At 36.6% G+C, this 27,764-nt stretch overlaps 1 protein-coding gene across 2 annotated transcripts; it reads left to right on the forward strand.

The window, feature by feature from the left end:
- Nucleotides 1-674: 674 nt before the first annotated feature.
- On the forward strand, nt 675-25,957 carry LOC128663358 (apoptosis-enhancing nuclease). 2 transcript variants are annotated; one of them, XM_053717658.1, is made up of 4 exons: nt 675-781; nt 4,013-4,747; nt 16,235-16,435; nt 24,239-25,957. In XM_053717658.1, the coding sequence occupies exons 2-4, from the start codon at nt 4,058-4,060 to the stop codon at nt 24,431-24,433; spliced, it is 1,086 nt and encodes a 361-aa protein (XP_053573633.1). In that variant the 5' UTR covers nt 675-781; nt 4,013-4,057; the 3' UTR covers nt 24,434-25,957. The 2 variants fall into 2 exon arrangements, with proteins under 2 accessions (XP_053573633.1, XP_053573634.1); XM_053717659.1 differs by lacking the exon at nt 24,239-25,957 and adding an exon at nt 16,605-16,740.
- Nucleotides 25,958-27,764: the final 1,807 nt, after the last annotated feature.

Genomic DNA, 27,764 nt, shown 5'->3' on the forward strand with positions numbered 1-27,764 from the left:
AAATTGACTAATAGTAAAGTTTTTTTTATTATTATTATTTGTAGCATTCAATTTGGCTCATTTTCTGCTATGGGCATAACTCTCACTCGCTACCTGATTATTTGTATACTACTAAACAGTGAAGCGCTGCAATCCATTATTTTACTTTAGTATAAGTGTGCTATTTACCAGGCATGCGCACATGTTAGGAGGAGAGCTATAGCAGAGCTGCAGTTAGCATGTATTGTATTGTATAGTCAAAGAAACAGACCAGGAAGGACTGATAAAAGTATTATGCGGCATGTTGCAGATACAAAATTGTAATGTTTGATGAACGAAACTGTTGTATAGCTGCTTTAAAAAGATTACATAGATAAGTAGTGAAATACAAAATATATATAAGGTTTTGTCTGTAGCTACATATACTGATATCATATCACTTTGCCTGTCCAAAAATAATAATAAAATAACTTCATAAACTTAATAAAAAAACTCATAAACTACCAGAGGCAAACTGACAGCATGATCTAAGTCCCTTGCGTCATTACTGTTACAACCCAGTGATTCACATAATGCGGAATGCCTCTTCCTTTGCCGACGTCATCATGTTCCCCACTCACACACACCCAGGATTCTGTAATAACTGTAGTTTGTCCAATTACAGGCGAATAGAGGCGGGTATTACAGGTCCAGTCAGCCAATGGTGATCGTTGACAAGAGAACATGTCTAGGCATGATACTAGGGCAACACGTGGAGAGTTAGTAATTCAGTCGAATATTGCTGATATCAGTGTTAGGAGAGGTGAGTATAGTTTAATGGAAAATAAACTTTTTTACATTATATATTTAAATGTATTCATTTATACTATCTCGTTTTTTGGTTTGCTGTGAAAAGTTTTTTTTGGGTTTTATTTCTGCCTGGGATTCCTTAACCATTTCTACGCCATATGCTTATCCTCTATATAACAATTTACTTCCTTTATTATTCGTGTTTATCTGTCATGTTTGATCATACACCTTGCACACACTTATTTAAAAGAAAAAAATGCTACTATATTGAACTGAACTTTGCCTTCTATTTTGTCTTGTGTAGTATATTGTTTCTTATTAAGTGCTATTTTATAAGTCTGGTTTATTTTTTAAAAAAAGTGTTTTTATTTTTGCCTGGAAAAATGTTAAAGGGACATTCTAGTCAAAATTGTAATCCATATGGATGCATTTCAGTTTTGAATGGAAGCATTTTTGTAATATTCATGTATTAGCAAAAATGCTTCTAATAAAAGCTATGGCTGTTTCACAGGTGTATTTAAGTATGCACAGTGCACCAGCATTTTAAACACAGCACTTACTCAGAGAGCTCAAGATGCTTGTATCATCTGGTAATGAGTCAGTTTGTTAAATGCTAACATGATACAAGCCCCACTGGTGCTCTGAACAGCTGCAGCATTTAAAATGCTGGTGCACTGAGCATATCTAGCTATGCTTCACAAGTGATAACCTTTACTAGAAGCATTCTTGTCAATACATGTATATTGCAAAAATATTTGTACTCAAATATGTAATTAATCTATATAGGTTTTAATTTTGACCGTAATGTCCCTTTATGTGGCACTTTTAAAAGTAAATTATAGTTTAAAATTTCTGTTTTGATTTTAAACGTTATTGCTGTATAGATGTGTTGCATAATGGAGCTAATAATGTCTGTCACTGTTTTATTAGTAGTCTTACCACGGCAGCAGACACAGGTCATCAAGTCTGTATGTTACATGAACCTGTATTGACAGCGTGCACCTGTTTAGCGAGCCACTGGTAACAGAATACAATTTTAAAATTATTTTAAAGTTTAATAAATTAAAGCCCAGTATCTAAAAATAGGGGCACTTTCATTCATTAAACTTTACAAACACAATTGAAAAAAAAAAACGTACCTTTTTTGTTGTGGTAAACAGTCTGCCAATCCTCCGCTCGCATCATCTTCTGTATTTTGCAGATCAATGACAAATCTGGCTTCCTCCAATCGTTACGTGCCCCCATTTGGCGTCAGCTTGAGGGGCACCCAACGATTTGGAGTAAGCCGGATTAATCGACGATATGCAAAATACAGTTGGAGGATCGGCGGTCTGTTTACCATAACAAAAAGTTATGTATGTTTATTTTTTTCTTTAAAAGTATGTGTGTAAAGTTTAATGAATTAAAGTGCCCTAGTTTTTAAGAGTATTTTTAGATAATGGGCTTTAATTGATTAAACATTAGAATCCCTTTAAACTGGTGTGATAAACTATCAGTCTTTGGCCCTGTAATACTTTTGATGTACTAACCACACATCTGCCCAGAAAAAAAAAAATAATAAAAATATATACAAAAGATAATGTTGTTGCACTTTTGCCAAACAGCATCAACCGCTAGGGTAAATGTGATAGCAGAACTTTAAACGTGCCTACATAATAGTCCATATATTAAAGTTTAATATATAAAATATAGATAAATCTAAGTTTGCAGATCAAAAGCGCAGTGGTAGCGTTTAATTTTTATTTTATACTTTACCCAAAAATACATCATCTCGCCGCCTACGAATTTGAAGCATTTTTTCAACTGTTGCCATCATCGCTCCATTGTTGGCTGCAGGGGCAAACATCGGTCTTCTCTGATATTGACAGCGCACGTTCCCTCTCACCCTGCACATGCGCACTAAAACTATCCAACAGCCATATACACAGAATCTCTCTGTGTTTGAGATTGAGCGGTCAGTGCATGTGCAGAGGATGTGGGAATGCGCGCTCCGGTTTTGAAAATGGGCAGGAAAAAAGACAATTGATTAACATGTCCTCCCAGTAGCATTTGCCATGAAAAAAAAATCTCGGGCTGCATGGGCGGATAGTGGAGCGCAAATTATGTAAGTTTTTATCTTTATTTTAAAACACTCCTGTAGCGCTCATGCTTTGCAATTTAAGATAAAAATTAATTTAAGAACATAAAGTGCTTATTACTAATAAATTAAGACTAACGTTGACAGCTGCCAGTACCTAAGGTGGCGGGAATTAGTTAGAAGTGGGAGGGTTAGAGAGCTTTTTGGGAGGGATCCGGGAGGTGTTTGTAAATAATTTCAGTGAAAAACCTAAAGTTTGTGAAAAAGTTAACTTTTTTTTTTTTTTTTTTATTTGATCGCATTTGACGCTGAAATGGTGGCATCAAAACTTTGTCACACACTTTGTCACACACAACTATCAAATATATATATATATATATATATATATATATATATATATATATATATATATATATATATATAGTTTTGATAGGTTAATTAAAAAAAAAAAAGCTCTATTTCTGTTTATATGGAGTGATGGCAAAAATGCTCTGGTCTTTTGGGGAAGTTTTAGTCTGAAATGCCCGGTCCTTAAGGGGTTAAGCATTTGCTGGTCTTCAGTCATCTGTGGTGAAAAATCATTTTATTAGTGTAACGTTTCAGGATGTAACTGAAGAAGGGATCATTTATATCCCGAAACATTACAATAATAAAATGATTTTTCACCTCAGATGACTGAAGACATCAGGTCCTGAATCTAAGTGATATTTTACAGGGACTTTAATTGATCACTTCTCATTAAGACTTACTTTTTAATCTAGCCGTGACATTCTAATACCCTGCACTCCGGCCGCCCACTTCAAAACTCATGTTTTGTGTGAACTAATGGTTTGAACTATCCTCCAATCAGTACTCTAGCCGAACAACACTTTTTTTGTAGGTAGAGCACAGGGTATAAGGATGACACAGCTAGATTAAAAAGTAAGTTACAGAGCATCTTTATTAGAAGTGATCAATTAAAGTTCATCTAAAATATTGCTTGGATTATGGACCTGATTTTAAAACATGTAATACCATCACTTTTACCTAGGGCTCTCAATACGCGGAGTCTAAGATGTCTATAGAAGCTGCTAGTTTAACATCTATGTATGTATATATGGGTTTCTGTATGAGTGAATATGGGTTTTTTTTAACCATTTTTTTTTTTTTTTTTCCCCTCTTTTGCAGGTAACTTAGATTGGAAAAGCCCTTATTATCAATAATCTTCTTGAGATGGAAGACTTAGGTTTTAATAGTTTATTTCATGGGTTTAGTGAATCCAGACAGTATCTTAATTCCTCTCATGCTAAAATGCCCATAGACATTCAGAATTTACTGTATACACCAGCTAGAAGGAAAAGTCGAAAACATCAGCGTTGCCTTAAATACAAGGCCTTCCTGGAAAGAAATAGTGTGCTGGATACTAAAGATTCAGAAAAGCATAAGAATCTAAAACAGAAAGACAAATGCTCCACTACTTATACAAGCAACCACTGCAGTTGTCTGCAGTCATGTGAAGGGAATAATCACTGTGATGTGAATAACCAGTCTGCAAAACTAGAAGAGATTAAGGCTTTACTGGTTACTCTCCCTGTTACGTCTCACTGTTCTTCTGGACCAGCTAATGACTATGACAGTGGGTTGTCTATGCCAAGTAGCTCTGCCTCCAGTAGGCCTTCCTCACCGGTCACTTGGTTAAAGCCCGGCAAATGTGTTGCCATTGACTGTGAGATGGTTGGTACTGGTCCTGCTGGGAGAATCAGCGCATTGGCACGGTGCAGTGTGGTTAACTACAGAGGGGATGTTGTGTATGATAAATACATCAAACCAGAGCTGCCCATCACAAACTATAGAACCAAATGGAGTGGGATTACCAAACGCCATATGAAAAATGCCATACCATTTAAGGTTGCTCAGAAAGAGGTAAATATATTCCACTACTAAATTATTGTACAAATTCCAAACTGAGTGATATTTGCTCCCATGTGTGTGCACTCCTACAATATTAACAATACTCCCCTGCATTTGGAATAATACCAAAATAGTCTTAGACAAGGCTAAGCAGCGTTTTATACTGACAGAATCACTACCTAGTGTTAACCCTGTTGCTGCAAGGGATGTCTCAAGGAATCAAATTGAGGCTGCTTAAAATGTAATCACAGCCACCTAGTTACCGCAAAAAAAATAATAGTGCCCATAATTTTTTTCTATGGGAGAGGCCACTATATAGTGGCTAGACACGCATTAAATATACATTATAAAACAAAAAAAATAGAGAATGTAATTTCTGCATTACTAATCTAAGCTATCTACCCCCTTGTTGGAGTTAAAGTCTAGCATGGGAGCTACAAGCAAACCACCTCTGATTGGCAGCTATATATCGCCACTGCTCCAGATTGGCTCACTGGCTGTTGCATGTGGGCTGTAATTCTTGTGGCTCCCGAGCATGATTTTGTGGGGATTTAAGTTATCTAGTATCAGTAATGGGAAAATTACCTGCTCTTGTGTAATGTTTGCATTATATTGTTCCTTTGAATTGGTTATAAGCAAACACTCACTCTCTAAATGATCTTGACTGCACATATTTATTTGTAGTTGAACCATGCACAAAGGAAGCTATGATTCTCTATCAGGTTAGGACTCTGAGCCAAAATTCCTAACTATATATAAAAAAAAAAATAGACCATTAGCTTTGCAGCATTGCTAATAATAAAAATACTTGCTTTAACAAGTTAGGGCATGCAATTTTATAACTATAATGGCCATTTTACTTTTTTCTTACTTTTTTAACAAATAGTAGTATTTCAAGGTATTTTCTTAATAGTGAAAATATTCATAACTTTTTTAGTTTTAATTCCTATTGTATGTAAAGTAACTTTTTATCATTGTTAATCTAAATGGAAATAGTACAAGCATTACTTGTTAAAGTGAATGTAAATTTTGATGCTAAAGTGCCGATTTTTAAAAATTCGATTAAAAACAGGGGCACTTTAATTAATCACTTGTGTTGTGAAAAAATACCTTTTTAAACTTGACAGCCGCTCTAGCTTCACCCCTATGTCATACAGTGTGTCCAAACCATGGGAATCTTCTGCAGCCCTTTCAGTGAGACTGCACACAATCCTAAACTACTATATCCCTTGCCACTTGCAGCTAAGTATGGTTCTCTCTCTTCCTTCATGTCCCTATTCAATGTGTAAGTTTCTGCATCTGTGAGCAAGTCCGTCTGTACCACTTGTGCGCACACATAGTCAAATATCTATCTGATATCAGCAAGTTCTTTAGAACCTGGTAAGCTGTCCTAGAGGAGAGAAGTACAGATGTTGTACCATTTTAAATTGCAATAGCAAACCTCTATACAACAAGCATACAGCACATGAGAATGTAATATATTTTATTTTGCTTTATTCATTTAAAGTTACGGTGGAGAAAAAATTGAGATTAAAATCTTCCATATCATAAAAGAGCCAAAAAAATAATTGTATAGTCAGTTAGCACATATATGCAAGTATTCCCACTTGCCTTCCCACAAAGATGCTCTGTATACATTGTTACCAAATGCACCAGTGAACTCTGGGTAAGATGTGCAAATAAAACATACAATTTCTAACAGTTTTTGTTTCTATACTAGTCTGATGACAGTAAGAATCCCAGGAATTCTGAGGTCAGACACAGTGTGGAAGCGATTTAAAGGGACAGTCAAGTCCAAAAAAATCTTTCATGATTTAAATAGGGCATGCAATTTTAAACAACCTCCCAATTTACTTTTATCACCAATTTTGCTTTGTTCTCTTGGTATTCTTAGTTGAAAGCTAAAACTAGGAGGTTCATATGCTAATTTATTAGACCTTGAAGACTCTAATCTGAATACATTTTGACCACTAAAGGGCATTAGTTCACATGTTTCATATAGATAACATTGAGCTCATGCACGTAAAGTGACCTAGGACTGAGCACTGATTGGCAAAACTGCATGTCTGTCAAAAGAACTGAAATAAGGGGCAGTCAGCAGAAGCTTAGATACAAGATAATTACAGAGGTAAAAAGTATATTAATATAACTGTGTTGGTTGTGAAAAACTGGGGAATGGGTAATAAAGGGATTATCTTTCTTTTTAAACAACAAAAATTCTGGTGTTGACTGTCCCTTTAATTGCGATTTTTATTAAAAATTACTTTAACGCCTTTTTTCCAATAAAACGTTTATTTAACACTACAGAATCTTACTGTACATGTTTCTAAATGTCCAATACACTCTTGGAGCATAACAATTAACACTTCTAATTAGAGGAAAAATAAAAAAAACGTGTTGTGCACTGCACCACTGTGTACTACTACTGATGATTGATGATCTATCTTCTGGGAATCTACACTTGACTCAACTAAATTGTATATTAAATAAATATAAATAATAAATATAATATTACATTTATTATCTATCTATCTAGTAAGTAACTCTATATATCATTCATCCTCTATAATCTATCTACTAGATAGATAGCGAGAGAGCAGTACATAGTAGATATTATATATATATACACTGCTCAAAAAAATAAAGGGAACACTAAAATAACACATCCTAGATCTGAATTAATAAAATATTCTAATTAAATACTTTGTTCTTTACATAGTTGAATGTGCTGACAACAAAATCACACAAAAAATAAAAAATGGAAATCAAAATTTTCAACCCATGGAGGTCTGGATTTGGAGTCGCACTCAAAATTAAAGTGGAAAAACACACTACAGGCAGATCCAACTTTGATGTAATGTCCTTAAAACAAGTCAAAATGAGGCTCAGTAGTGTGTGTGGCCTCCACGTGCCTGTATGACCTCCCTACAACGCCTGTGCATGCTCCTGATGAGGTGGTGGATGGTCTCCTGAGGGATCTCCTCCCAGACCTGGACTAAAGCATCCACCAACTCCTGGACAGTCTGTGGTGCAAAGTGAAGTTGGTGGATGGAGCGAGACATGATGTCCCAGATGTGCTCAATTGGATTCAGGTCTGGGGAACGGGAGGGCCAGTCCATAGCATCAATGCCTTCATCTTGCAGGAACTGCTGACACACTCCAGCCACATGAGGTCTAGCATTGTCTTGCATTAGGAGGAACCCAGGGCCAACCGCACCAGCATATGGTCTCACAAGGGGTCTGAGGATCTCATCTTGATACCTAATGGCAGTCAGGCTACCTCTGGCGAGCACATGGAGGGCTGTTCGGCCCCTCAAAGAAATGCCACCCCACACCATTACTGACCCACTGCCAAACTGGCCATGCTGGAGGATGTTGCAGGCAGCAGAACGTTCTCCACGGCGTCTCCAGACTGTCACGTCTGTCAAATGTGCTCAGTGTGCCCCTGCTTTCACCTGTGAAGAGCACAGGGCGCCAGTGGCGAATTTGCCAATCTTGGTGTTCTCTGGCAAATGTCAAACGTCCTGCACGGTGTTGGACTGTAAGCACAACCCCCACCTGTTGACGTTGGGTCCACATACCATCCTCATGGAGTCTGTTTCTGACCGTTTGAGCAGACACATGCACATTTGTGGCCTGCTGGAGGTCATTTTGCAGGGCTCTGGCAGTGCTCCTCCTGTTCCTCCTTGCACAAAGGCGGAGGTAGCGGTCCTGCTGCTGGGTTGTTGCCCTCCTACGGCCTCCTCCACGTCTCCTGATGTACTGGCCTGTCTCCTGGTAGCGCCTCCATGCTCTGGACACTACGCTGACAGACACAGCAATCCTTCTTGCCACAGCTCGCACTGATGTGCCATCCTGGATGAGCTGCACTACCTGAGCCACTTGTGTGGGTTGTAGACTCCGTCTCATGCTACCACTAGAGTGCAAGCACCACCAGCATTCAAAAGTGACCATAACATCAGCCAGAAAGCATAGGAACTGAGAAGTGGTCTGTGGTCACCACCTGCAGAACCACTCCTTTATTGGGGGTGTCTTGCTAATTGCCTATAATTTCCACCTGTTGTCTATCCCATTTGCACAACAGCATGTGAAATTGATTGTCACTCAGTGTTGCTTCCTAAGTGGACAGTTTGATTTCACAGAAGTGTGATTGACTTGGAGATACATTGTGTTGTTTAAGTGTTCCCTTTATTTTTTTGAGCAGTGTATGTATATATATATATATATATATATATATATATATATATATATATATATATTTTGGTAACATCATGTTGAATATATTATATTTTACAATTCACTTCACAATACATCCTACAAGCAACCCTTATAATTGTAATATGTAATCAAACTCAGTTATGCGTCGCATAAGTTAAAAAAAAATAATAAAAAAAATCAGTAAGGCACTTTAAAGTTGTTTTTTTACAATATTTACTTTATTGCTCACAATTTTGAGCTGTCCCACTGCCACAACACTCCCAGATGACTCCAACACACTCTTCAATCTCTTCCAAAATGGTCGTTTCGCAGCATTCTCAGGGCCACACACTGGTCCGCCTCTCATCCTACCTCTCCGCCTCCGGTTTTATGACGATCTAAAGTATTTTTTTAAATTGCGTACTCTCGCGGTTTAAAAACCGTGGGGATTAATCCCGGTTTGAAAACTGCATCCGTGTTTAATCGTGCAGCCCTAGACTATACTATAAATTTTTTTGGTTCTTTTATGATATGGAAGATTTTAATCTCAATTTTATCTCCACTATAACTTTAAATGAATAAAGCAAAATAACACATATTAAAATAATCCTCGTGCTGTATGCTTGTTGTATAGAGGTTTGCTATTGCAATTTAAAATGGTACAACATCTGTACTTATCTCCTCTAGGACAGCTGACCAGGTTATAAAGAACTTGCTGATATCTATTAGTGCGCACAAGTGGTACAAACAGAGTTGCTCACAGATGCAGAAACTTACACATTGAATAGTGACTTGAAGGAAAGGAGAGAACCACTCTGAGCTGCCAATGGCAAGAGATACAGTAGTTTGTTTGTGTGCAGTCTCGCTAAAAGGGCTGCAGACACTAAGATTTGAATGAATAAATTTAGCTCAGAAAATTCTTGAATATGGCTTGCGGCCGCCATCATCAGCATTTGAATCATCTTGAAATAGACTAATGCACATGTCTACTATCGCTGAATTATCTCACTAGCTTTATGCAGGTGAAGATTGCACAAAATTCACAATACACTTCTTTAACTGACAGAAAAGTAATATAAACTAAACTTTTTGCAAAAACAAGTTTAATTGAAGTGAAAACATTTCAGTTTTATTTGTATATGCAGGAAACTATATATATATATTTTATTTATTTATTTTTCTTATAGAATTTAGTGCGTTAAAGTGATGGTAAATTCACCTCACCAACTTTTAAAATATTGAAACCTCTAGTAATGTTAAAGGGACAGTCAACACCAGAATTTTTGTTGTTTAAAAAGAGACATAATCCCCTTACCAATTACCCAGTTTTGCATAACCAACACTGCTATAGAAATATGCTTTTTTACCTCTGTGATTACCTTGTATCTATGCTTCTGCAAACTGCCCCCTTATTTCAGTTCTTTTGACAGAAATGCATTTTAGCCAATCAGTGCTCACTCCAGGGTAACTTCACATGCATGTGCTCAATGTTATCTATATGAAACGTGTGAACTAATGCCCTCTAGTGTTCAAAATGCATTCGGATTAGAGGCAGTCTTCAAGGTCTAAGAACATATGAATCTCCTAAAAATCTGTTAAAATCTGACAGCGCTCAACCTTGTGTCTGTAGCTCCTAGTATTGTGGGTACCAGCGCCCCCAAAAAGGTGAATGTAGTGCTAAAAATAAATACACAGAGCGCCTCCTAAAAGGCTAAGACACGGGGGGCGGAGCCAGCAGCCAAACAGGGAAGACGTGCTTAAGAGAGCTCCTGCTATATTTTATTAAATATAAAGGTGAATATTGGACTAATCCTCTGAAATTTGCCTCAAAATCTTGGCTAGCATTTGCAGGACGCTTTCTGCAGCATTAGGGGAACTGGCACAGAGGTAGAACTTTTGCTTGCCTCTTTTAGCTGGGAAATACCCAGGCTTTTGGGGCCTATAACAGATATGCTACTAAAGGAAGGAGAAGCGGTTCTAGATTTATGCACAACTGAGCTAAAGATTTCATTCTACAGGATGGAGAGTCTACACGCATCACTACACTCCATGGTACTAGAGCTGGCTCGTAAGATGGACAATAATTTCACTGACCTACAAGTTTCCATCAAGCAGATCAGCATGGCAAATGGCGCCGCGCAGCTTGTACCATCCGTGCAAGGTACTGTAGCGTCAGATAAGGATCCCTCTACTCTAATGCAGTCACCACTTGTCCTAACAGTGAGGTATGCACAGCTTGCAGCGTACACCAAGAGAGAAACTACTGACCTCGGATTAGAGGCCTCCGCCTCTGCTGGCTTTCTATCTGCTTCTGGTAAAGTGACCGCGCCCGAGACACATGTGTTTACTTTTATGCCGGATAGCAAGCGATTGCTACCTATGGAACACCCCATCACCCATGTCTACCCGGCTTCCTCTGCAACCAACGTATCCATGGGTAAGCTCTTGGCTCCGATACTCCACGGAAGGCTGACACCGCACATCACTTTCCACGCCAGCGGCCATCATCTCACCGCAACTTGCCAACAACCCCCTGATCGTGCATATGACAGGATCTTGCTGATTTGGCTATCGGTTGGGACTATTCCTTGTCTATTTGTTAGCGTTCACAGGTACAGGTTCAGCACCTTAAAGGTTGGAATCGGGTGAGATCTCTAATGATTACAGGACAGATCTATTGGCTTAACCAGATGACCTTTTGTTTTGCTTTAAACAGCCTGCTACGAGAATGAATTTTGATGCTCCTAACATACCCTTCTCTAACTCTGAGACAAACTATAAACTGCCAGTCATATCATTTCTATGTTATAATCCCTCTTGCTATTCTTTCCCTTATATTAGTTTATCTCCTATATACTAGGGGTAAGCGAAGACATAGAAACCAGCAAGTTTGCTACTCTAATATTTATTCCCCTCACACAGAACTGTGTTACCGGTAATGTCTGCGTACTTAGCAGCTTCTTCATGATACAGTTCAACATTGTTGGAGGCATGATTGATTGCTGGTTTATACACTCACAGATATTATATAGCCCTCCTGGGTTAATGTTAGGGACGCTTGTATTATAGTTAATGTGTGAGTGCTTTGTTTCACATACATATCTTGAATGTTTAATTAACTCTCTCTATACACTTCAGATCTACATATGAGAGGAACTAAAACATATATGAATACTGGTGATTGTTTTATATCCTTTAGCTTAAAATGGGTGTACAGTATATCATTTTGGCGCACTGTTGTACAAATGGACATGCTAAGAGTTCCTAACCACCTATTCCTCTTAATTCTCAATACTAATCTGGGGTGAGTGTTCATCTTAGAGCACTCTAAACATTAATTACCGCATGTTTAGCCTATATTCTGAAACAGAGAGATATATGTTTATGTAGTTGTTAGCATAGGAGTATTTTAGACCATGGTTACATATAGTTTCCTCCTCCTTAACCCCTTACTTAAACCTACTATGCTTGTCCCTGGAGTTGCTTAGGGCTTCGCCTACATTAAATCCCTATATCTCATACCTGAATGATGCCTTGAGCCTACGATTTAAAGAAAACTGTATATGCTATGGCAATATTTTATCTCTTCAAATTTTTCTAATGGTGCCGCTCATGTTGCTTTGCATGCTCATCTAATTATATGTGCTTAAGCTGTTTAGTGAGGCGCCACAATAGTACATTAGCAGATCATATTGTACCAGATATAGGCAGAAAGTAGCGTTACAGCATTGCTTAGTAATTGAACCCTCCTTTTAATACCCTTCTGCCTCAAGCAGTACATAGTTAAACTTAAAATCTCCATCATACTAGAGTCAAGGCAATGCAGCTTCCAATATTTTGTTTCATACCCGATGATTAAGGCCTGTGTTATGAGTACAACTCTCTACATTAGTTATAATATTTATTACTCTAAAAATCTGAGCATTACTTAAATCATTTTTGCCTTAATTCGCCTTACTTATACCTTCCTGTGTCATGCAGCTTACTGTTTAGTCTCTATACTAATATTGTAACAACTATATGCAAGGTATATTTGTCACCTACTATGTGTGTATGAGTATCTGAGTGTATAATATAAACAAGGTGTCATGCCCAGGTTTGTTCTGTGTCCCACACTGGTTGTTTGGATAGATGCAATCACCCCCTCTTATTGCTATTATTTATTAACCTATTTACTATTAAGGCCTGTGTTACGAGTACAGCTTCTATAAAAAAAATAGGAAAAAAAAAAAAGAAATAAAAAGAAATAAAGAGCTTCTATTAGGTCTAGACAGTGTGTATACTCCCCCTGTCTAAGTAAAATAAGCCAATAAAGGTACATTCCAACTACCCCGCTCTATGGTCTAGACCAACCTACTTTCACAATCTCCTTGCTCACAGTCTATACAGGGTTAAAGCCATTCTACGTCCTGATAATGTCCCTATAATAGCTAACTTCCCTTCAACACTATTGATACAATCATACCAATAACGGAGAAGCTTATTGACAGGGAATACCCTAATTCGCTATATATTAGATTTAATAATACCTAGTCTGCCCTGGGACTCCCCCTCCTTGGACATTTATAATCTCCCAGCTCATACCTTAAACCTTAAGCTTTGCATACTCATATAAGGCTCCACCCCCCCCCCCCCTTTCCTATACGTATAGCGGTGCTTACCCGCTGAATATCCCCCCCCCCCTGGATATCTCAGCCCAAAAGTGGCTGATACATAAGCCAACTCTCCACAGCTTGACCTCTCTGACCTGGATGCTTTATTGATTATTTTTTTTTTTTTTATAGTACTGTGGAGATCATATATTAAACAGATAACATAAAATGAAGTTGTATTCCATTTCGCCTAAACTTATTGTCTATTTTTCAGCTTACGATTTGATGTGTAATTATATCAGTACATGTATATCTTGTTTTTCTCTTCCCAAAAATGTCAATCTATAGACAATGTATTATTTACACTGGTGTAATTTTTGCCCCAGGGCGATGTTTGCTTGTAAATTTATGTGTTAAACTTCAATAAAAAAAAAATATTTTCAAAAAATAATTGGAAAAAAAAAAAAAAAAAAAAAAAAGGCTAAGACACTAGTAGTGACAAGATTATTTAAATAAAAAATATATTGAAATTCTATAGGGGTATATAAAATATTTTATAAGCTATTTATAGCTAAAATATACAAACAAGATACAAAAGTGGATCCACTTAAAATTAACAATAAAATATGCATATATCTATATAAAAAACAATACAATTGTGGTTAAAAACCACAACAATATACAATCTTAATCACAAAATAAATTACAATAAAACAGCTGTTGATGGTTGGATAAAAAATAAATATAAAAACATCAATTTACTGAGTGGGTGTCCATAAATATGTAGGTCCCAAACTTTAAATTCTTTCCAGAGAGTGAATGTCCAATATGAAGATTCTATTTTAAAACAGTTATCCTTCTATATCCCTCGATAAACGGTGAAATGATGAAGTGTGTAAAAAAGAAAAACGTAGTGGTTTTCAAATCAAATTTCAAAAATTATTGTGAATATCCAAAAAATCCTGAAAAGATGATGTGATGAAGTGGGCGTGAATAATCAAAAATGTGTGTACACAAAAATGAAAAAGGAAAAAATGTAAAAAAATAATCCAAATGAATATTTAGGATGTGTTAAAGTGAATAACACACTTATAAAGTGACCCTTATGTGAATACAAGATGTGAAGAGATGCTCCTAAAAAGTTATTCCTGTGTGTAAACGATGAAAAAATACAGAAATGGATCCTATGTCTCAGGGATCAATTCATTCAAAGATATACCTGTATTAAAACAAATATAACATAGTGCAAAACTGCTATTCAAACTTAGTCAGTAATTGAAAAGAAGCTTACCATATATGTCAACGCGTTTCGGCCCTAAGAACTGGGCCTTTATCAAGACCCTCCTAGGTTTAGCTTTCAACTAAGAATACCAAGAGAACAAAGCAAAATTGGTGTTAAAAGTAAATTGGAAAGTTGTTTAAAATTACATGCCCTATTTAAATCATGAAAGTTTTTTTTTTTTGGACTTGACTGTCCCTTTAAGCATATCGATGTCCTTCTTTTATTTCCACTCTAATTCAACTTCGATAAAACACAGGTTTTGTGAGGCTCCGTTGACTGCTTCAATTCAGCCTCTGTCACAGATTTTCTTATTCTGTTATTTGACTGACAGCTCTTTCAGCCAATCGGAGCTTCACCATGCACCCTATCTAATTTACTGTGAGTACGCTCCCGTGCTTGTAACTACAATCAGTTTTCATCTGCGCAAATAGCGTAGCGAGCTGCACATGCACATTTGCACTTCAAGGCTCAGTCCCAGTGTAGTTACAAGCAATGGAGCGTGCTCTCAGTAAATTACATAGGGCGCATGGTGAGGCTCCGATTGGCTGAAGAAGCTGTCAGTCAAATCACAGAATAAGAAAATCTGTTACAGAGGCTGAATTTTAAGCCCTAGTGATGTCTGCATTATAATAGAGAATCTTTTCTTATTGGGCCCATAAAAAGTAATAAAGCTCTCTGGAAGATTGAAGCTGTCAGTTTTTCAGTTTGATTTTAAATCAAAGAAATCCAAAGTGCAATGTCATTTCATAAAAGATACACATAAATATACAAAGTATGAGCCCAATTGGTTAGTCACACAAACTGTGAAAGCATAATCAAAATTTGTAAAATCACAATCCTAAATAGACTACAGTATACAAAATTGAAAAGGCAATGTTTAAATCTAATAAAACTTAATCTGAAGTCTAAAGTATATAAAATACAAAGTGTAAATGCAACAAAACTCATGTCATGCAGTGCTATATTGCACTAGACTTGTCTCTTTTTCACATACAGAAATACAGGGGACGCCCCTTGGAGAAGTATAGCAAAATTGACCTTATCTACTTCGCTAGGGATCTCGCAGTGCTTGTGGCTCATTTTGTCATCTTGTCTGAGCATAGAGTTTTATATCAAGCCCTAAGTATTAGGGTTTATAGTTATACAGAAATTAGATAAGGACGCATTTGTGTGTATGAGTGGTAAGGGGTCTGCTCTCGCTGTAAGTTCAGCGTATTTAAATGGGTTGTGATTTAAAAGAGCAAGAACAGCAATTTTCATAAACATAATGTATAAATTTCCCATAATTCATACAATTTTATATTCTTATCCATTTACCCGTCTGGTGCTTTTGTCAGTTAATTTATTTAAATGTATACATTTACATGTCTTCTGTACTATGTGTATTTTTCTGTGGAATTTGTATTAACACAGAGCTTGGCTTTTCAGGTTCTGAAGATCCTGAAGGATAAAAGAGTGGTTGGACATGCATTGCACAATGATTTTAAAGCTCTTAAGTATTTCCATCCCTCTGAGCAAACGAGAGACACAAGTATGATGCCTTTGCTAAACCAAAAGGCAGGCCTTCCTCTGAGACCAAGTGCATCTTTAAAAAATCTTGCGTTGCATCTGCTCCACAAAAATATTCAGGTACACTGGTTATGTTGGTGGTAACTACTGAGCATTGTGTTTTAAATTTATTATGAAATGTATAGAAAAAAACATGTGAAATCCAAGTTGTCAGGATGACAAATGTATTTCAGATTTATATGGCTGCAAAAAGCAACCTTTTGCATTTTTTTTATGCTCCTACTTTTAGTTGAAAATGTTTGTCATCTCTTAACTGCTTTCTGGAGAGCAGGCAAAATGTGAGTAAAAGAATGCTTGGTATGCTTTTAGTATTGCTTTTAAAATTTTAGCTTGAGTTTCCAACTTTTTCATGTAAAGGTCCACATTGCAATATTTGTTTCCACAGTAAAATAGCTCATTCACCAATTTTAAACATTTTGTACAGACAAAAGTACTTTTATCTATAACAGTGGTAATTAAAGGGATAGTCTAGTCAAATATAAACATTCATAATTCAGATAGAACATGTAATTTTAAGCAACATTCTACTTTACTCCTATTATCAATTTTTCTTCGTTTGCTTGGTACCTTTATTTGAAAAAGCAAGAATGTAAGTTTAGGAGCCAGCCCATTTTTGGCTCAGGGTAGAGCTTTCTGATTTGATGTTTAAATGTAGTTACCAATCAGCAAGCGCTACCCAGGTGCTAAACCAAAAATGGGCCGGCTCCTAAGCTTACATTCAAATAAAAGGTACCAAGAGAATATAGAAAAAATTATAAAAGAAGTAAATTAGAAATTTTCTTAAAATTTCATGCATGCTCTATCTGAATCATGAAAGTAACATTTTGACTAGACTACCCCTTTAAGCTAATTTAGTGCCACAAACCTACATATAAACAAATATATAAAATATATATTAACAACAAGTGACCACACTACCTTGCAGAAAAGACCTTACTTGTAATATGCTCATGCACGGGATAGAGTCTGGTCCCTTACTCCAAACTAATATTAAATCAATAAATCCCAGCATTCGAGTCTTAAGAATCTTTCAAAAAAAAATATTTTTATTGTTTCTATTTCTTCACAGCATATGTCAAATAGTATGCATAATTAGAAGTGTGCAAATGCTCATCCATTCTCATTTCGTACATACCCCAACCACCATGCTAATCCGCTCAATTAAACTAGAAAAATCAACTAAACTATGTTATAGCACATCATCATACAACAGAAAAAATATATAATGTATATCTATTTTCTTAAAGGGACATTCAACACTTAGTGTAACAGGTTTTAATATTGTAAATTAAGAAACGGAGGTCCACCTACACTATACCCCTCCTCCCTTGCCGCCTTGCTTCTGTCCTAATCAGCGGCGCTAACTACTCTAATACCCGGTCAATATGGATGCCGAACTCCCCCCACTATTACGTAGCTGCCTTCTTCTTAAACTGATAAGCAAATCAGAATCCAGTCCTCGGACTGAAATTGCACGCGCGTGCAATTTCAGTCCGAGGACTGGATTCTGATTTGCTTATCAGTTTAAGAAGAAGGCAGCTACGTAATAGTGGGGGGAGTTCGGCATCCATATTGACCGGGTATTAGAGTAGTTAGCGCCGCTGATTAGGACAGAAGCAAGGCGGCAAGGGAGGAGGGGTATAGTGTAGGCGGACCTCCGTTTCTTAATTTACAATATTAAAACCTGTTACACTAAGTGTTGAATGTCCCTTTAACACCCCCAAGGCGTCCCCCAGGGGGTGATGACCGGCACCACCTGCACCAGAAAAAAGGGAGAAAAAAAAAGGCAACACAAAAGCAAAATAAATCTCTCAGCCTTAACCAAAAAAATCCTGTATGGATTATCAATAATCCTTCCAAACAATGCAGCTCATATGATAGAATCGTCTTTATGACAATACATGTAGATTATCTTGATTGGCTCTGCTTACGCAAGCAATGCAACTCATATGATAGAATCGTCTTTATGACAGTGAATGTAGATTATCTTGATTGGCTCTACTTGCGTGACTCACAAGGAACCGTATATATGTATACCAATTCTTTACTTCATAACTGCAAGTATTTTCACATTTTCACCTTTCACATATGTGCTGCATAAATGTGTAATCATCAAAAATAGGCTGTCGTGTGTTGACCACAATATCCGATCTCAATCGGCTATGACAGAGGAAAACTTTGCTTAAATAATGATCCAACCTCACACCATTAAACTTAACTCACAGTGTACATAACAACCAGCATTGTATAATTGGATTTCATGGTCTATACCTCGACCTGATAGAGAGTTCACACTCCTAATGAATGGCGTAGCTCAGACCTTTAAAAGTCTTGTGTGTAGCTTGTTCCAGCAATTTGTACACAGTATCCAACATGTAACAGTGTTACCTGAGTTTTCGTCCGCTTGCTACCTAGTACCACTGTGAAACTTATCACCGTTGTCCTCTTCGGGTGTGATTCCGATGCGCGTTTCGGGACTCCGCCCTTTATCAAGTAATATGCAGGTGTGTCTGTACAAGGTGCTATTTGAACAGTCAATGCTCAATTTAGATTGGATACTTCCATACACACCTCTGTTACATCACACATCATTCTAAAGTGACATCCATATTGCTGAACTCACAATTTACATTTAATCGTGGATTCGTATAAAGCCCACAAATATTTCACAATAAACGTACTTGTTCATCTAACTACCTGTTAATCTGTATACAGAAAATATTCCTACTCTCAGTATATGTTTGTATATTATCAACATTACATTAACTCTCAGATTATATCTCCTATACTGAGCCCTGCAGAGAGAAAAATTGTATATTAATTATTCACTATATCTGCATCCCCCCCAGGATACCCCATGAAGTCACCCACATCCATACATCCCTAATGTTTATATCTCTAATCACAGCATACTGCTTTATAGAGAAAAGGATAATCTAAATAAAATTAGATGATGAATAAATTTTAAAGGGATAGTACATAAAATATTTACGCATATGTAGATATCTCAATGGTGTATTGTGAATTTTAATACCTCTAGAGCTAACCCCTAAGGGATGAAGATTTCTATCACAGCATGTTTCTTTGCAGAAAATTCAATAATTTCTTAATTTCAGATTATATTTGTAGAAGACTATCTCTTAAAACACCAGTACAGCATAGCTTTATATCTCAATTGTGTATCATAGACCCGAATATCTCCACACTTGCGGTCTCAGAGAGAAATTCCCAATTAGTCCTATATATACAGCGTTTATAGAAGACACGATATTGGAAACAACATCCAATCTAGAGGATACCCACGTATGCTGCCAACATGTACATACCTAGTGATAATCCATCGATTAAAATCTTTCTGACAAAATCTTTAAATAGTTTCCTCAAGATCAATCCCTATTGAGACCCCTAGGTACCATAGTGTCTAATCTCCTAATCCATTGTGCCTCCTTCCTAAATAATAATTTCTGACTATCTCCTCCACGACGTAATGGGGGTACGCCGTCCACTATCTGAAACCTAAGCTGGCTTTTGTTATGTGATGCTCTCATGAAATGATGCGCCACCGGGGCATCCTCATCATCTTTACCTATTGCTGCCTTGTGTTGTCGTATTTTATCCTTGACCGTTTGGGTGGTCTCTCCTACATACGCAAGACCAAATGGGCATTTAATCACATAAATTACGAATTTGGAGTTGCAAGAGAATCTGCCTTTAATGGGGATCCTCTTCCCTGAGTGTGGATGAGTGATAGAATCTCCTTGTTGCATAGAATGGCACAAAGCGCAATTCATGCAAGCAAAGGAACCTTTTTTCATCATTTCACTGGGTTTCCTTGTGGGGCCCCAATCTGCTTGAATCAGTTCATCTCTTAGATTCCTGTTCCTCCTGTGCGAAAAAAGTGGAGTGTCATTAAATATACTGCCGACTTGGGTATCCTTCTTCAGAAGGTGCCAGTGTTTTAAAATCATTTTTGTAAGATTTCTACTATGGAGACCATAGTGGCATACAAAATCAAATATAAAGAGGAGGTATTACGACAGCTTCATGATGTGGACAATTATGTAAAAGTGATTGGGGATCCTACCACAAGATTAAAAAGTAAAATACAAAAGATTGTCGAGGATGCTATAGCCTCTGATATTATTACTAAAAGACAAGCTAAATTTCTAATCAAAGAGAATCCTATCTTGCCAGTTTTTTATGTACTACCAAAGATACATAAGAGACTACATGATCCTCCAGGACGCCCGATTGTAGCAGGCACTGAATCAATTTTTCAACCGATTGCTATATTCCTTGATCAATTGATTAGACCCTTGCGGGGATACCTAGAGTCTTATCTACAGGATACAACAGACTCTATGTAACATTGCATCTCAAGTTATTCTTCCCAACAGTTTGTTGGTTACAGTGGATATTGCAAGCCTCTATACCTCTATCCCTCATCACTTAGGCATCAAAAGTGTTTTCTATTTTCTGGACAAGGACAGAAAAATATCTTATATGAGAATTTCTTTTTATTTGAGGATACTTTTTATGTCCAGAGAAAGGGAACGGCAATGGACAAAAATGTAGCGCCCACTTATGCTAACCTGTTTGTTGGCAAATTTGAAGAAGATTTTGTGTTCAGGGATCAGGGGTATAGAGACTTTGTGAAAGGCTGGTATAGATATATAGACAATATTTTTTTCCGTTTGGACAGGGGGCGAGGATGAATTGATACAATTTGTATCTGGTCTGAATTCTTCCCATGATTATTTGAAATTCACTATGGAATTTAGTGCAAAACAGGTGAGCTTCCTAGATACTATGGTATCAATTGAAGGCAATAGATTGAGGAGTGATCTATATATGAAAGAAACGGAAACAATACATTACTTTATGATAGTTTTCACCCGCCCTCACTGATTAAGAATTTACTATTGGGTCAGCTGTTGAGAACAAAAAGAATTGTAGATGACCCTTTGATCTGTCAAAAAGATTGGATGAGATGGCAAAGAAGTTTGTAGAAAGACGATATCCGACAGAAATCCTAGTTGAAAATCTCAATAAGGTAGCAAATATTGAAAGGAAGAGTCTTCTAACAAAAAAAAAATCTGTGAATCCAAAGAGATGGCACCTTCTGAAGGAGGATACCCAAGTCGGCAGTATATTTGATGAAACTCCACTTTTTTCGTACAGGAGGAACAGGAATCTAAGAGATGAACTGATTCGAGCAGATTGGGGCCCCACAAGGAAACCCAGTGAAATTATGAAAAAAGGTTCCTTTGCTTGCATGAATTGCGCTTTGTGCCATTCTATGCAACAAGGAGATTCTGTCACTCATCCACACTCAGGAAAGAGGATCCCCATTAAAGGCAGATTCTCCTGCAACTCCTAATTCGTAATTTATGTGATTAAATGCCTATGTGGTCTTGCGTATGTAGGAGAGACCACCCAAACGGTCAAGGATAGGATACGACAACACAAGGCAGCAATAGGTAAAGATGATGAGGATGCCCCGGTGGCGCATTATTTCACGAGAGCATCACATAAAAAAGCCAGCTTAGGTTTCAGATAGTGGACGGGGTACCCCCATTACGTTGTGGAGGAGATGGACAGAAATTATTATTTAGGAAGGAGGCTCAATGGATTAGGAGATTAGACACTATGGTACCTAGGGGTCTCAATAGGAATTGATCTTGGGGAAACTTTATTTAAAGATTTTGTCAGACAGATTCTAATAAGATAGATTATCACTAGGTATGTACATGTTGGCAGCATACGCGGGTATCCTCTAGATTGGATGTTGTTTCCAATATCGTGTCTTCTATAAACTCTGTATATATAGGACTAATTGGGAATTTCTCTCTGAGACTGCAAGTGTGGAGATATTTGGGTCTATGATACTCAATTGTGATGTAAAGCTATGCTGTACTGGTGTTTTAAGAGAGTATTCTACAAATATAATCTGAATTTAAGAAATTATTGAATTTTTGAAATCTTCATCCCTTAGGGGTTAGCTCTAGAGGTATTAAAATTCACAATACACCATTGAGATATCTACATATGCGTACATTTTCATGTACTATCCCTTTAAAATGAATTCATCTAATTTTATTTAGATTATGATCTTTTTCTCTATAAAGCAGTATGCTGCGATTAGATATAAACATTAGGATTGTATGGATGTGGGTGACTTCATGGGGTATACTGGGGGGGGTTTGAGAAGATGCAGATATAGTGAATAATTAATATACGATTTTTCTCTTTGCAGGACTCAGTATAGGAGATATAATCTGAGAGTTAATGTTGATAATATACAACATATCCTGAGAGTAAGAATATTTTCTGTATACAAATTAACAGGTAGTTAGATGAACAAGTACGTTTATTGTGAAATATTTGTGGGCTTTATACAAATCCACGATTAAATGTAAATTGTGAGTTCAGCAATATGGATGTCACTTTAGAATGATGTGTGATGTAACAGAGGTGTGTATGGAAGTATCCAATCTAAATTGAGCATTGACTGTTCAAATAGCACCTTGTACAGACACACCTGCATATTCCTTGATAAAGGGCGGAGTCCCGAAACGCGCGTCGGAATCACTAGACGCCATCACCTGCTATTATCCTGTGTTGGTTGAACTACAGATTCAAGCTGTTGCAGCGCGGCATGACAGTGAGGTATGAGACCGGAGGGGTCTGAAGTTTTCCATTTCCACACCCGAAGAGGACAACGGTGATAAGTTTCACAGTGGTACTAGGTAGCAAGCGGACGAAGACTCAGGTAACACTGTTACATGTTGGATACTGTGTACAAATTGCTGGAACAAGCTACACACAAGACTTTTAAAGGTCTGAGCTACGTCATGCATTAGGAGTGTGAACTCTCTATCAGTTCGAGGTATAGACCATGAAATCCAATAATACAATGCTGGTTGTTATGTACACTGTGAGTGAAGTTTAATGGTGTGAGGTTGGATCATTATTTAAGCAAAGTTTTCCTCTGTCATAGCCGATTGAGATTGGATATTGTGGTCAACACACGGCAGCCTATTTTTGATGATTACACATTTATGCAGCACATATGTGAAAGGTGAAAATGTGAAAATACTTGCAGTTATGAAGTAAAGAATTGGTATACATATATACGGTTCCTTGTGAGTCACGCAAGTAGAGCCAATCAAGATAATCTACATTCACTGTCATAAAGACGATTCTATCATATGAGTTGCATTGCTTGAGTAAGCAGAGCCAATCAAGATAATCTACATGTATTGTCATAAAGACGATTCTATCTTATGAGCTGCATTGTTTGGAAGGGCTATTGATAATCCATACAGGATTTTTTTGGTTAAGGCTGAGAGATTTATTTTGCTTTTGTGTTGCCTTTTTTTTTTTTTCTCCCTCTTTTTTCTGGTGCAGGTGGTGCCGGTCATCACCCCCTGGGGACGCCTTGGGGGTGTTAAGAAAATAGATATACATTATATATTTTTTTCTGTTGTATGATGATGTGTTATAACATAGTTTAGTTGATTTTTCTAGTTTAATTGAGCGGATTTGCATGGTGGTTGGGGGTATGTGTGAATGAGAATGGATGAGCATTTGCACACTTCTAATTATGCATACTATTAGAAAGATTCTTAAGACTCAAATGCTGGGATTTATTGATTAAATATATAAAATAGACAGAACATAAACTAGCCAGCACTGCACATGTTGCAAATGGGGAATAGTAGTTGTGGAGTTTCCGGGAAAAAAATTTGTATTGTGGTCCTAAAATCTGAAGTTGGACAATCATGTTTAATCAAGATGCTGAGTTTATGTACTAAGCTTTCATTTTGATAATCAACTAAACAGGATTTCTGTTTTAAATAGGTCTGTAAGAAGGGCCACTCGTCAGTAGAAGATGCACAGACAGCCATGGAACTGTACAGGATAGTGGAAGACGAGTGGGAGCAGGACCTCCTTCACTGCTGTGCAAACTACAGTGCTGATGACACAATGTTAGATAATAAACATTACATGGAAGACCAGTACTGGCCATCAGACTTAACAGAAGATTGCAAATAAGGGATTCTAATTTATTGGACGGTTCGAATACTTTTAACTGTTATGTTAAACTTGACACCTGGTAATTTATCTGCACCTGAAGATATTTTTTTATTTCCACTAAAAACGTATCTGACTAAAAACTGTGGAATGCTGATCATTGACTAACTAAAAAAAAAACTCAATTTATATCTACATAGGGATATATTCTATACTGTAAAGTTGTAAAATTATTCGTGTGGACACCCTAAGAGATCTTTAAATCCTAGCCTGTCTGTGTTTTAAATGGACTTAAAACTCACATTTTTTTTTCTTTTATGATTCAGATAAAACATATTATTTTAAGCAACTTTCCAATGTACTTGAATTATCAAATTTTCTTTGTTTTGTTGTTATCCTTTGTTGAAAAGCAGGAAGGTAAGTTCAGCGGTGTGCACGTTTCTGCAATACTATATGGTAGCAGCTTTGCAACAATGTTATACATTAGCAAGAGCACTAGATGGCAGCACTGTTTCCTGTCATGTAGTGCTCCACACGTGCATGCTAGTTATCTCTTCAACAAAGAATTACAGGAGAATGAAGCAAATTTGATACTAGAAGTAAACTGCAAACTTCTTTAAATTCTTTGCTCTATCTGAATAATGAAAGTGAAATTTTGGGTTTCATGTCCCATTAAAGTATGGAGCCAATAAATACTAAAACATCACTTTCTTATTCTAGATTATATGTTGATTTGGGAATTATGTGACACCATTTACTATTGTTCATATATTCCATTGATAAAAGAAAATAATAATGCCACTGCCATATAAATTTATAATGGTCAACTCTCTAATGTGTTGACATAATGTGTCCTGCTTATTGATATTTTACTTTTATTCTTGTCTTCAAGAGAACTTTAAACTGTAAAATAAGATACAAATTGTTGCATGGCTATGCTGCTATCATAATGCATTTGCTCTCATTGACTCAAATTGTAATTGTGAGATGATGTAGGAGTCTAACTATGTTAAAGGAATAGTAAAGTCAAAATTAAACTTGCATGATTCAGATAGAGCATGTCATTTTAAGACACTTTAAATTCACTTCTATTTTCAAATGTGCTCTTGTTATCCCTTGTTGAAAATGAATACGCACATATCCTACACTAGTGGTAGCTGCTGCTAATTGGTGCCTGCCCACATTTGTCTCTTGTGATTGGCTAAATAGATATTTTCAGCTTACTACTGTCTCTTCAGCAATGGATAGCAAGAGAATGAAGAAAATTTGATAATATAATTAAATTGGAAAGTTGTTTAAAATTGTATGTTCTATCTGAATCCTAAAAGAAAATTTTGTGGTTTACTATCCCTTTAAGTCTTGCAAAGCAACTGTGTCATTCATTGCAAATATCCTGGTACATTATGTTGTCATGTAGACATTGTAGAAATCAATATAGCTAATATTTAAGTATTTTAAATTATTAATGTTTATTAAACTGTTGCTAATGTAAACTATTCAACTGTACAGTATAGATATTGTTTAAAATAAAAGTCTATCTCACTATTTGCTCCTGCTTTCTGTATCACTATCATAAAACAACACACTGGTGGCACTCAAAAAATGGCAACAGTGCCTTTATTACAGAGCAACGTTTCGGGGCTCCTGCCCCTTTATCAAGCCCCGAAACGTTGCTCTGTAATAAAGGCACTGTTGCCATTTTTTGAGTGCCACCAGTGTGTTGTCTTGTTATACTTGTCACTGGACTTTGGTTAGGTGAGTCCCCCTGGTGTGCACCAACTCGAATCACTGGAAAAATTAAGGATTAAGTGAGTGCTGGTCGTGCTTGTCTAAATTTCTGTATCACTATCAACAGGGTATAAAATTAACAGCATGCTAGTCGCAAAAGAAAACGTCTCTGTTCAATATATATGTAAAAACTGAAACAAATGTATAATAATGTAAGGGAAATCAACAATCTCTTGGATATGCTCAAGACTAAGAATCAATTAACAAATATATAGATAGATTTGATAGGCCTTTTGGTTTAGATCTGCTGTCAAACTTTCTACCAAATTTTATGTTGCCATGAAACGGATTACTGTCGTGGTGTTTTTATTTTATTTTTTTTTATTTTTTTTCTCTCTATGTGCACAGGCAAAAAAAAAAAATTCAAAAGATTTAATATTGTTCAGTTAAAATTTCATGTGGGCATTCAGTTCAGCTTAATATTGGTTTCAAATGTTGTTACTTGTTCATTTCCAATAGTAACAGCAAATTTTAATACAAATCTTACATTACATTATAGAATTCATACAATTAACATATTTCAATGCCAACTAAATATAGTGGGGTTGATTGCAATCCTTGTTTAAAAAAACCTTAACTTATGACTTTTCTAGAAAATTCAACATTAAAGACTGTTGGGATGGACATTAGATGACCTTATATTTTGACCGGAGTACAGGTAGCAATGTACATTACGAGAACACCTCGTCATGCGCATTGAAGAGGTTAAAATTACATGCCCTATCTGAATCTTGAAAGTTTAATTTTGATTACTGTCCTATTAAAGGGATACTGGACCCAGATTTTTTTTTTCATGATTCAGAGCATGCAATTTTAAGCAGCGTTCTAATTTACTCCTATTATCCTTCGCTCTCTTGGTATCTTTATTTGAAAAAGCCGTAATGTAAGCTTATGAGCCAGATCATCTTTGGTTAGCTTACATTCCTCTTTTCTAATTAAGATACCAAGAGAACAAAGAAAAAAAAAAAAAGTTCTTACATAAATTATGTTTTCTTTCATGTAATTGGCAAGAGTCCATGAGCTAGTGACGTATGGGATAGAAATACCCAAGATGTGGAACTCCACACAAGAGTCACTAGAGAGGGAGGCATAAAATAACAGCCATTTTCCGCTGAGAAAATTAAATCCAAAACAAAAAAAATGTTTTTCTCATAAATGAAAGAAAAAAACTTAAAACATAAGCAGAGGAATCAAACTGAAACAGCTGCCTGAAGAACTTTTCTATCAAAAACTGCTTCTGAAGAAGCAAATACATCAAAACGGTAGAATTTAGTAAATGTATGCAAAGAAGACCAAGTTGCTGCTTTGCAAATCTGATCAACTGAAGCTTCATTCTTAAAAGCTCACAATGTGGAGACTGATCTAGTAGAATGAGCTGTAATTTTCTGAGGCGGGGCATGACCAGACTCCAAATAAGCCTGATGAATCAAAAGCTTTAACCACGATGCCAAGGAAATGGCAGAAGCCTTCTGACCTTTCCTAGAACCAGAAAAGATAACAAATGGACTAGAAGTCTTTCTGAAATCTTTAGTAGCTTCAACATAATATTTCAAAGCTCTTACCA

The sequence above is a fragment of the Bombina bombina genome, chromosome 6 (assembly GCF_027579735.1).
Source record: "Bombina bombina isolate aBomBom1 chromosome 6, aBomBom1.pri, whole genome shotgun sequence".
Lineage (NCBI taxonomy): Eukaryota > Metazoa > Chordata > Amphibia > Anura > Bombinatoridae > Bombina > Bombina bombina.

Bases quoted from the DNA above. Each gene is read 5' to 3' on its own strand.
- LOC128663358 (XM_053717658.1), top strand. From the start codon at position 4,058: ATGGAAGACTTAGGTTTTAATAGTTTATTTCATGGGTTTAGTGAATCC. The intron at 4,748-16,234 runs GTAAATATATTC...TTGGCTTTTCAG, and splicing joins TTAAGGTTGCTCAGAAAGAG to GTTCTGAAGATCCTGAAGGA. The intron at 16,436-24,238 runs GTACACTGGTTA...TGTTTTAAATAG, and splicing joins TGCTCCACAAAAATATTCAG to GTCTGTAAGAAGGGCCACTC.